We start from the raw sequence: 12,425 nt of genomic DNA, 5'->3' as shown, positions 1-12,425 counted from the left end.
AATGACAAAAGGCACTTTTGTTGCATTAAATATTGGACTAATGTTTGGTCTTGCTTCAATCACACATGGTATATTACAATGAACATTTACTGTTGAATAATTTGGTAACAAGTACAAAAACTGAAGTTATGCTAAACACCCCAAAATAAGGGGAAAATCTGTTATCACAAAAATGCTTAATAAATAAGATCATACTCTTATAAAAATAGAAAGATTATACTCTTTATTTCTTAAAATAGATTACACTTTACACACACTATTATGAAAGACACTTCAACTTACAAAATTTACTGCTGTTCTAGCTGCCCTGTGAACATTTGGCAATTTACACATAGTATACTGTACTCATTTACACATGGCAGCTTTTGACTCACACACACACATTTGTACAATCAAATTGCACTTGATCATGATTATTTTTTAATATAAAATGTACATCCGTGGCAAGTTTTCTGTTTTGTATAAATGTCAAATACTGTTTTTTTTCCCTACAACTACGATTTTAGGAAAATCTGATCGTTTCAATTATGTTCTGGAAACACCATGTAAGGCCCTGTATCCATAGGCTGTTCCCTTAATGTGGCGTGTGCCCTTGTTCCGTGTTCACTTGTTCCCATGTGACCTGCCACACAGACAACGAACCTTTGTTTTGCTTAGTGGCCGAAGCAAAACAAAGGTCCGTTGTCTCTGTGGCTTTCGTTACTATTGAGATCATGGTACTCAACAGGAAAGGAAATACAATGACAAACTTACGACCACTAAAACTTTGTCCAGTGCAGCATTCAAGAATGTGTGTGTGTGTGTGGGGGGTGGAAGGGTGGTTAGAGGGCAAAATTCTCAAAACATTTTCTACACTCTTTTAGGTACATAAAAATAGCATTCAATTTTGCAACCTCAGCAGGCAAAAAGTTCTTCACTCTGCATAAGCAGTGCACACTAATTTGTCTGCTGTTGACCCCATTATTTTAACCAACACGCTTTGTGTACTGACAGCCTTAGATGAACCAATGGCCACGATGAGCCCCACACCACCACCCTACTGGCTATGCCAGTGCTTATATTGCCAGTTAGAACTAAAAGATTAAGATCTACATTTCATTTGGTAAAACAGGATAATATTTTTTAATCCGAAAAAATAAGTGCTGTATTTTTCTGGAATCAGGAGTAATAAATACAACCACATGATCTACCCTCTATTCCAGAAAAATACAGCACTCAATTTTTGGAATTAAAAAAATATTATCCTGTTTTGCCAAACGAAATATAGCTAAAAAGTTCTAACTGGCAAGAAAATTCTCATTTTAATATTTGGCCAATTATTGGAAATATGGGCCAAACATGCATTTTCTTATATCTTTTCCAATGATCAAAATTAACATAAAAATATCAAATTCATGAGCAAACTCATAGCATATAGTCCTACTACAGATTTTGAATGCTTAGACTTGTACCAAGTCTTTGAATTTTGTGACTGAAATTGTCAGAAATTATGCAAATTGCATGTTTTGGGCCCATTTTCCCTCAAATTGTAAGACTATTAAAATTTGACTTTCATTGCTAGTTAGAACTAACTAAAGGATTAAAATTTAGCTATGTTTCATTTGTTTGTACTAAATTCACAGACGAGAAAGGAACAGACCGCATGCAATCAGTCAAAGTCCCCCTGTATTGTATGATGTGAGTTCTCGCATATTCATGAGGGCCGATTGTTCGATTGTGCCATGTCTAACAATCACGCCAGCGCTGCGTGCCTTCGCGTATACGCGATAGAGCGTTGTGTGCTTTTGCGATAATGCGATAGACCGTGAAAATACGCGGTAATTGCATAGCAGTCTCGCCTGTCGCATTTCATGGAACAATTGGCCCTCATTATCGGGTGACGCTGAGACTGACTGATTGCACGCGGTCTGTTTCTTTCTCGTCTGTGACTAAATTATAATTCTATTCAACTGAACTTGCTATTTTTGATGGCTGCAGTATCACGTCATATTCATGACGCATCATCAGGCCGACTGATCTTGAATTGGCTCTGTATTCTTGACCTGTGAAGTCCAGTTGAATAGAATTATAATTTAGTACAACTATTTGATCCACCTGGATGATTGATAAAATGTATTATTTGGCAAAACAGGATAATATTTTTTTTCCTTCCAAAAAATGGTGCTGTATTTTTCAGGAATCAGGGGTAGATGATTCCTTGGCCCTCCGCACCATAGTCTAGTAACCTACAACAAAAAATCCTTGTGACAGGCCTGCTTGGAATACCTGGTGACAGCCCTGCTTGGAAAACGCTGCAACATCTCTTGCACCATCACAAGACTTTGAGCTGTGACCTGACCTCATTGGCCATTCCTCCCACGAAAAACAGATGCTGTGTCACTTGCGCCTTGTGGCTCCTTATTCCTTGTTAGCTACCATGATACTAAAAAGTGAACTGGAATCGGCAAGAAGATTGCATGGGGTGTCGAATTCTGCAACCTGCCATTCCTTGGCACGAAAACAGGTGACTGTTATCAGTTACCTTCCTGTAATGCTGTGTCCCTTACGTCTTCTGGCTCTTTGTTCCTTGTCATATTAGCTACCATGATGGTAAAAAGTGAACTGGAATCAGCAAGAAGATTGGACGGGGTGTCAAATTCTGCAATCTGTGGAAAGATGAGAACAAAACAGAAAGTTATACAAATTGTATCACACAGTAATCCTTCCACTCTCCTTAGAGTTGGGTAAATGAACCATTAGAGAATTGGGCTATTCCAATTAACTATTGGACCCTACTGTCGTAAGCATACTTTGGGGGAGGGGTCCAGGTCCGTTATCAGTGGAAGCACGCTGGCAAAATTTGGTTTGTAGGCCTACATGTTATATTTAAGCGGCCACTTTTCTTGCGCTCAGCAAACATTGTTTTCTTTATTTTGTGGTCCTGGTTATCGCCGGTGCGCAAAAATAACATTGACACGCACAACACGCATCGTTCTCTGCGATGTCTGCAACGCAACGCCGAGCACGACGCGGAGTACGCACGCGTTGAAAAGAGGCGCAATAGTCGAGTCGAATCGGGTGATGACGGAAAACCCTTAAAGTGTATGTAGGTGGGATGAAAAGCCGACAATCAATTGCAAATTTTGACCTTTCGTATTGAAAATATGGATTTTTTTCCCAAAAACACACACAAAAAATTAGGTCTTTTTGGGAAAAAAATCCATATCTTCAATATGAAAGGTCAAAATTTTCAATTGATAGTCGGCTTTTCCTCCAAGCTACAATACACTTTAAGAATATATCATTAGATTTATAAAATTTACTTCGAGGACTGTTATATATCAAAAATGTGAAAAATATCAAATTTTTATAATTTGTATTATCTCGTTCAGGCGAGACAAAAAAAGATGTTTTTGAAGTAGAATAATTTAGTTATCAACAAACCTTTCCATCATCAATGACCATAATTTTGTCCGAATCTAGTACTGTCTGCAGCCTGTGTGCTATAGTCAGCAGTGTACAGTCACTGAAAGCCTCTCGTATTGTTGATTGCACTAAACTGTCAGTCTCTGTGTCTATTGCAGCTGTGGCCTCGTCTAACATTAAAATCTGTGAATAAGATACGCATGATAATGATACAAAAATAATTCTCTATTCATTTATAACACAATTTTGACCCATTCTCACAAAATTTGGAACATGTGGGCCATTTTCACAAAACGTGGAGCATATAGGCCATTCCCCCAAAACTTGGAACATGTAGACCATCCCAAACAACTTAGAACATGTGGGCCATTCCCACAACTTGGAATGTGTGGGCCATTCCCACAAAACTTGGAACATGTGGGCCATTCCCATACAACTTGGAACATGTGGGCCATTCCCACAAAACTTGGAACATGTGGGCCATTCCCACAAAACTTGGAACATGTAGACCATTCTTACAAAACTTGGAACATGTAGGCCATTCCCACAAAACATGGAACATGTGGGTCATTCTTAAAGCCTTAAGTTTGTAAAAAACTACCGTAAAAACTCAATAGTCACAATTTCATGTTTTCAAAAGCATTGGATAGTAAGTATTATATCATGAATACAGTGACTTTAGCTGTGTGATAATTTTTACTATCACATGGCATGAAAAGAAACCATGTAATATCATGATATAAAACAAATATTACATGCCAATATTCGTGTAATAGTAAAAATATATCATTTGGTCAAATTTTGACTTCAAAATTTGACCAAATGATATATTTTGTACTATCACACTCATAGGCATGTAATATTTGTATACAATATGCTAACTATCGAGTTGTTACGATAGTTAAAATAGCCATCAAAGATCTATTGAGGTTGGAATTTTCAATAATTCACACTTATGTTACAGGGAGGGAGGGAGGGAGGGACAGACGAACGGGTCAGCTTTCAGAAGAAAGTGATTTTCTTGACAGGACGTCATCATACTTCTGGGTTGTTCCCTTAGTTGCCACGGTTCTCTTGACCAAAATGGTCAAATTAAAGCATCAGCAGGGTTGTAGCTACACTGGGCGGTGGAGGGCGAACCCGCCGGCACTCTTAATTTCCACCCGGCACTCAAGTTAATTTTGAGCCCAAATATCCGGCACTCTAGTCTCAAATGTTTCAAAATCAATGAACAATCAGTGTAAAAATTAACAATTCTTATCAAAATTTTTACCATTTCATATAAATTTCACCCGGCACTAAAATTTGCCTAGCTATAACCCTGAGCACCAGAAATCACAAAACAAAAATTACCCCTAAATCCTTTGATTCTTTTAAATTCAAATATTATTAATCAGTCAGGCTCAGTAAAACATACCTTGCTTTTACGTAGCACTGCTCTAGCCATACAGAGTAACTGTCTCTCTCCAACTGAGAAATTGTCACCATTTTCTACCACAGGAGCTTCTAGCTGGTTGTCTAACTTGCTTACCTGAAAACAACATACGATAAAGATAAAAGTTTTGACATTACCTTCAATATCTTGTTTTTCCACATAAGCGGCATACCACTTAGCAGCATGCCACTCCAAAAACCAGTGTTGTTGCTTTTTGTTCATTAGTCAAAAATTGTATCATGTGTCATATGTCACGAGCAGCAATGCTACCAAGCGATTTGCCACATTGGGCAAAGTGATGATGTGATTGATGTATTGGCAAAATGCTGCTTGCTGCTGGTCAACGCTGATGCTACGCACCACTGCTTGCTGCTGGTCAACGCTGGTGTTGCTGGCCAGACAGCATAGTGATGTAAAATTTTCATTAGAGCCGCAAGTAACTTGACACTCCCAAAACCAGCATTTTTTTAATTTGAGTAAAAATTGGTCACCAAGGTGATAAAACTTTGAAGGTGATGAGACTTTTTTTCCATACTTTATCAAATTACTGCAACTGAATATTTTCCAGCAAACATGAAAAGTTACAAAATCAGGGGACATATCCGAGATTTAGTACCATCGGGTAATGCCTGGGCGATTCTGGCCCAATGGCTGGGGGTCCAGGGACTGCCTTGGACCTGACAGGGGGCAAAACAATGGGAAATCCTGGGGTTTTACATTTTTAACATCATGCTGCCGCACTTTGGTACCATCTGCATTTTTTTTGCATACCTCCGGTGCCCCCCTCCGCATGCCCTGGAAAGCATTTTTTAAAGTAAAAACAAGTTTACATTTTCAACTTTCTGGTATAAGTTGAGTAATGTATCAATTAATAAAGCCTAGTGTGTGGCCCAATTGAAAGCCTCATCCCTCGCATTTGGCTCGGAAGAAAGCTCTTATTTTTATCATGTGATATGTTATGAACAAAAAACTGGTAGTCCCAACCCCGATGATTGTGTACTAAACCTTTTAAGGTACTGTTGATGGTCCATTATTGTGATTTACCTGTACACTCAGATTGGTGATAGCTGCTTTGTAACGCAGAAAACACTAAGAAAATACCACCATCTTTAAATAACAGAAAACTTGCCATATCTTTCACATATGTTTTCTCTAAGGCACTCCAAATTTCTTCATCATTATGCAGCATAAATGGATCCAAGTTGTACCTGCAAATAATAAAATATAAAATCACACCATCATATTCATCCTTCATTTATATCCATTAATTGATCAGAGCCATTGTCATCTAGTTGTAACTTACTCAAAATTTGATCATATTTGCATCCTTGTAACCTGATATGTGACACAATCTGGTCCATGGGGGCCAAAGGTGGCAAATTTGAAACTGAGATAAAGGTAATAATATGGAATAAAAAACAATAAAATACATAAGAAAATAGACATCAAAAAACTTCATAACTTAAGAACCAAGTATGCTAGACCTTTGGTGTTTTCAGTAAATGATAGCCTATTGTATGTATAATGTTATGATTACAGTAACTCAATTTTCAAAAATGCCTCCTTTGGCCCCCATGGACCAGATCGTGTCATATATTATCGGTGGAATATATAATTAGAGCAGGCTTTTTTCGATACAGAGACGGTACAAATATTTGGTATTTTCCACTATTTTGGCCCATGATCATGGTGACTTTGGGTGAGAAAGAGGCTCCTTGTCCCTTTTCTTTTCCTTTGCCTTTCTGATTTTCTCTTTCTTTTTTGTCAGAGGAGCACTCTTCTCTTTCATTATTTGTCAGGTGAGTATATACACTGCCCACCCCCACTGGCTATGCAACTGCCTGGTCCCTATTATCGTACCTAATAGTTCCAATGAACAACACAGGATCTTGTGGAATTATGGCTAGTTTTGAGCGCAGATCATAGAGCCCTATGGAACTGATATCGATGTCATCAATCTTGATTTCACCTGCTGCTTTCTCCACCAGTCTAAATAGGCTCACACCTAAGGAAGATTTGCCTGTATAGGATATATATATAGAAGCATTATGTAACATAATTTGATCAAATCGGTCAATTCACAATATGTACACCTCTACTGGTTGCTAGGGAGAGGCCAAAATATGCAGTGCATCATGGGAAAAAAATGACATCCAAAGTCTGCGTAATATGAATACAACGTCGGAACATATATCATTATGTGTTTATATTTATAAGGTGGTACTACACCCCCTGATAAATTTTTTGACTAATTTTGCATTTATTTCAAAAAAATAACTATACACACTGGTAACAAAAGTTATGTATATTATAGGGGCAAGGAATCCAATTACTTCACTGAAATTTCAGTGATTCAAGATAAGTGGTTCATTATATATGTTAAGAAATGAGATACATTCTAGTGGTACCTCTTTTCTTATCATCATAAATAACATACCGCTTGTTGAGTCACTGAAATTCCAGTGTACGTAGTAACTGGATTCCTTGTTGCCAGCAAGACTTCCTTTTTTCCCCTCAAGATTTCTTTTTTCCTCAAGTCAATACCCCAGTAAATTGCTGCTGCTGAGAATTGAATCGGTATCGCATGCACCAAAGGGGAGTGAGTACCCTCTTCCTCACAATACTTCATACTATTGGTCTGTTTTCAGATGAAATCACACAAAAGGACAAGAGCAAATTTAATCCGATGGAATTGAACTGGAGCCCTTCTATTTATTTTACTCACCAGAACCAGTTCTCCCAACAATTCCTATCTTTTCTTTGGGTTTTGCTTCAAACGAAATCCCTTGTAAAACTAACGGCAGATTATCACGGTATCTCATCTTCAATTTATCAAACTTTATACGACCTTCTTTAGGCCAGTCTGCTGGAGGTTCATGATCTTTGACCTTTGCTGGTGCTTCTGATGTTAAATTCTGAAAATAAACACACAAAAGAGAGTATCAAAAGCATTAAAAAGTAATGTCTAGACTGTGTTAGTCCATTATTTCATCAGAATTTGTCAGCCTAATTCCGTAGTAGCGTAAGATGGAGCACCGTGAAGAAACAACTTTTCAATAAAATTCCAATAAATTGGAAGTTACCCAATTGCCTATCTATAATAAATTACTGAGTTTTTCGAATTGGTAAGGCTAAAAACCTCTACGTTTTACATTATTTCGGAAAACGGATTTTTGCGTTGCGTAGAGTAAAGTTGTCCGCACCCCAATAAAACGTCCAATTTTGTTTTTGTTTACGTTAAGGGTGTCAAATTATGTTAATTAGTTTCAAAGGCAGGGCAAAGGCAGTGGCAGCGCAGCTGCATGCTAAAAGTTTTCACGCCAACACAATACACTAATGTTGACATAGCCTGATAGCCTGAAATTGGCCTTCTGTTTTGGCATTGGTGTGAAGATACTATGCCTGTAGTCTGGATGGTCATTGAATTACCTATTATACAATCACACAGTATTATATAATACCAGGGACTGTGTATGAACACCTAATTAGTCACACATCAATAAAGTCAACATTTACTCAAAAGGATGAAATGTCCTTTTTGGAAGATTGGAAGATCTCATAATGTCCTTTATGCATGTAGGTCAAGATTGCCATCATGAACGTCTCATACCTATAAGGGATGCCCCATTTGATACTCGGTGGGGAGGGGTAGGAAGTTAGGGTCGGGGAAAGAAATTTTTGTCGGTGAATTGCTTTTGGTGGCGATTTTTTTTTGCCAGGTGGCAAGTTTTTTTTTTTTAATTTCATGCATTTATACACAGTGAGGTGGGGAAAGTGTTTTTTTAGTGTTGGTGGGGAAAGTTTTTTTTTTGCTCAAGTAGTGGGTGAAGTTTTTTTTTTCAAAAACTTCATACCCCCACCCTGAGAATCTAATGATGCGTCCCTAAGGGCTGTTGGTGTAGCAAAGTGAGGAGGGTATTATAGTGAGGAGGGTATTATAGTTCAATTGTGCTAATTATAATATGGTGCAATTGCCTATTTGCCTCTCAAACCACTGAATTTTATTTACCATGAATATGACTACTCTGCTCTTTGTGGTAATGCTATGTTATCAGCATTGTATGATCATAACTTAATAATATGAAACAGAGTGTAAGGAAATGTGAATAAAATAGTTTCATCTGCACAGTGGTGTAGCCAGGACTTTTTCAGAGAGAGAGAGAGGGGGGGACACTGCAAATTTCATGCAGGGGGGGGCAAATTGTCACAAATGGGCTAAAAATAAAAAGTACAACAAATTTATCCAAAATGGGCTAACAAATAAAAAGTACAATAAGTATATGTGCATACAAATCTTAAATATCTGTCAGCCAGCATACCACAGGGGGCCAAAAGGGAATTGAATAAAACTGTGTTCATCCGCTCAGTGATGTAGCCAGGACTTTTGCAGGGGGCAGCAAGGTACATTTCAAGGTGGGGGACAACTTAAAACTTGGACGAAAATGGTACAAAATGGCCAAAAAGTACAACAAAATTGTCCAAAATGGGCTAAAAAGTACTGTAAATGCATAAAAATCTTAAATATCAGGGCGGCCAGCATCAAACAGGGGCAAGACTTCTCACGGTGGATATGATATGGTGGCAAGAAGACTTGCTTCGATCACGATGTAATTGCAATTTCAAGTCATTGATTTATATGGAAAGGATACTACATATTATATTTCCAAATGATATATATATATAATCTCCTCTCATACCACTAATCACATTAAATAAAACATTTACATGTTCACAAAATATAAAAAAATTTACAAACCGCGAAAGACTCTGACCGTGCAAGACGGGTGATCGCTAGTTATATTAGAAACTCGTTTATTCCACAGGGTAGTGTGGATTTTAAATGGAATAGCCCATTCATTATTCTTGATACTTCTGGTGAGATGTATATTCACCATGTACTTTCCCTGCTTGCTTTTTAAGCACATGCCATCACTACAATTTACAAGACCCATTGTTTTGTGTGATTTGGCAGTGTCTGTAGTTTAGTGATTTGGTGCTAATGATGTTACATAAACTATGTGGTATCATATATAGGCCTACATATGGTTTGGAAGACAAAAGTTAGTCTCTATGTGATCATAAAGAAATTCTATCAAAATATTCGATATATAGTGTCAAAGGTCAACTTTCCTTACATATTGACGGACCCTGGTATTGTAGGTACATATTAAGCATATGTGCCACGCATTAGTGTGCACACATTTACAAATGAAAATGTAGCTTGAAGTAAACTGTCCTCAGCTCAATACGGAATATTGTCCAAATTAAAGAACTTCTTTTGCAATCTAACTATTGCCACAGTCTACACATACCTTGATATAATCTACAATTCTTTCTACTGATGCAAAATGAGCATCTACTTCTGTCGTCAATCGGATGGTGTACTGGAATAACCCAAGAAGCTATGGAAACAAACAAAGGTAGAAGCAGATTATCAGACATTTGGGTCATCCAGTGGCCTATCTTGAAAAGTCTGTTAAGATATTGGCATAGATTCAGCAGCTGATTTGATTTTTGGGGTCAGGTCAAATTAGTCAACGAGTGTGGATCGAACAAGACTGAGCCAGGCCACACTGTCGACGCATGCAATTCTTTTTTAGACCATTACTACCACAATGTGTTGCATGATTGCAAGTTGTTGTTTTTCAGGACTCACAAAAAAGTTCTGAGCAAATCTTATATGTTTGTTTAAAACTACATAAAGATAGAAAATGAAAAGCTTAGGAATGAAAACTGAATCATACATACAGTCACATTTCAGTACTTAATTGCATCAATTATGATATCGTATTTACATAAAAAGAAATTCTAATGATATAGACTTAAATGACTGAATGAGTGGTTTAAAAAGTTGCAATTTTAAACAGATTAGTGTAAAATTGCATAGCCCAACATGTTCCACACACCTGAAGTCAGTGGCAGTCAGCATGTGTCACTTAGAGGTTAATAACTGTTTTGTGCATCAGTTATTTGGAGGGCATTGTGAAAAATCTAAACATTTTGCCTTTGGAATGGAGGAATATCTTCCGAGGGTCGAAGCACCAAGGGATATTTCAAAATATTTTACAAATACTAATAAAAATGAAAGATTGGATCACACGCATTGCTTATATGATCAGTAAGAATGCACACTGACATCAGTCTTTTCAAATGGGAGATTATTTATGCATGATTGATACCACTGCATAGCATTTTACACAGCAACTTTGCAAAACATTTCAAATTTCAATCAATCATTAATTTCTTGATCATTTACATTTTTTCACAAGGATGTCTAATCGAAAAGCCAGCCATCTATTAGTTATGCAACGCACACATACGCCTCCACTTACCGATGTTGCATATGACAATGCCAGTCCTGCTAATGCTGGTGGTATATGACCATGAGTAAACACAACACACAATGCAACAGTCGTTGTCAGTAGCATAGTAAGAACATCTAATCGAAAAGCCAGCCATCTATTAGCTATGAAAAACATAACCTTAGGTACCGTGTTCTCATCAAGCAGTCTATGGAACCTAAAATGTGACACAATCAGAGCAACATGCTGTCAGTTCATGCTTGCACAAATTGGCTATTCTGTTTGAAATCTTTTACCCCTGTGGAAGATTTAAGAAAAGAAAAGTCTTCCACCCTGGGCTATTCCAGTTAAATTCCATACACCCCCTATGGCAGACATGACCTTAATATCCCAGAGGGGTAGACTTTAAAATGGAGTCACCCATTCAGATAACCCAATTCATAGGCGTAATCCTGAGGGGATGGGAGGGGGATAAATCCCCCCCCCAATATTTTGCCAGGGGGGTGGTCCATCAATGTTGATGCCTATATGTGGGTTTCTGACCAAATTAACCTCATATTTGACCATTTAAGCCCCAAAAGTGCAATTTTTTTCAAGCTTCGCGCAAATTTATTCCATTTTTGCACCATTTTCAAAAGTTTAGCTTCAAAATGGCAAATTTTTTGTGCGCTTTGCGCGCATTTGTACCATAAACTTATTATGTTACCAAAAGATGCTGAATTTACTTTACTTCAAATTTTTTTTCCAACCCCATCCTCCCCCCAATGTCAAAAAGAAATCTATGCAACTGACTCCATTTGAAGTACATACTCACTGATGAATAGAAGGCCATGTCTTCCATAACTAGGATTAAATACCTCATAGATTCCTGTCATATGATTAATTAAAAGTGAGGGTATTGTTTTAACTATGCCCTGCATTTAAGAGAATTTCATCAAAATGAACTATGGACTGGTCATGGGAACGAACTATGGACCGGTTGCGTCCCGATCAAACTCTACGCGCATGTGATGGCATAGTATGCATTGCGCACATGGCGTTGATGCACTGCCTGGCAGTTGTGGTGACACGATTGGGAAGTCATGAAACTTTCTTTGTAAATTTAACAATGGTCTTTGAGCAATGAAATAGGCCTTTTAACCAATCATGCCAAAAAGCTATATTATTTGGTATATAAAACAAATTTTGACTGCTTTGGGTTATGGTTAAAATGAGAGGCCCGCAGTGATCTCAAAACCATGCTATAACCCTGGGCTGCTAAAAATATATGTATGACATGTAAA

The 12,425-nt window shown here is 37.6% G+C and overlaps 1 protein-coding gene across 2 annotated transcripts in view; it reads right to left on the bottom strand.

Annotated features, from left to right (window-relative positions):
* Nucleotides 1-206: 206 nt before the first annotated feature.
* LOC140169829 (ATP-binding cassette sub-family C member 5-like) overlaps nucleotides 207-12,425 on the bottom strand; it is a 37,169-nt gene continuing 24,950 nt past the window's right edge. For both annotated transcript variants that reach the window (XM_072193129.1, XM_072193130.1), the window contains 8 exons: nucleotides 11,173-11,359; nucleotides 10,153-10,242; nucleotides 7,566-7,755; nucleotides 6,701-6,860; nucleotides 5,970-6,048; nucleotides 4,823-4,936; nucleotides 3,424-3,588; nucleotides 207-2,645 (listed from right to left, as the gene is read on the bottom strand). In XM_072193129.1, coding sequence (XP_072049230.1) covers nucleotides 2,514-2,645; nucleotides 3,424-3,588; nucleotides 4,823-4,936; nucleotides 5,970-6,048; nucleotides 6,701-6,860; nucleotides 7,566-7,755; nucleotides 10,153-10,242; nucleotides 11,173-11,359 — 1,117 coding nt within the window. In that variant the 3' untranslated portion in view covers nucleotides 207-2,513. The remainder of the gene's footprint in view (nucleotides 2,646-3,423; nucleotides 3,589-4,822; nucleotides 4,937-5,969; nucleotides 6,049-6,700; nucleotides 6,861-7,565; nucleotides 7,756-10,152; nucleotides 10,243-11,172; nucleotides 11,360-12,425) is intronic.

The sequence above is a fragment of the Amphiura filiformis genome, chromosome 14, assembly GCF_039555335.1.
Source record: "Amphiura filiformis chromosome 14, Afil_fr2py, whole genome shotgun sequence".
Lineage (NCBI taxonomy): Eukaryota > Metazoa > Echinodermata > Ophiuroidea > Amphilepidida > Amphiuridae > Amphiura > Amphiura filiformis.
The sequence above is the reverse complement of the archived record's forward strand: the minus strand, read 5'-3'. Positions and strand labels throughout refer to the sequence as shown.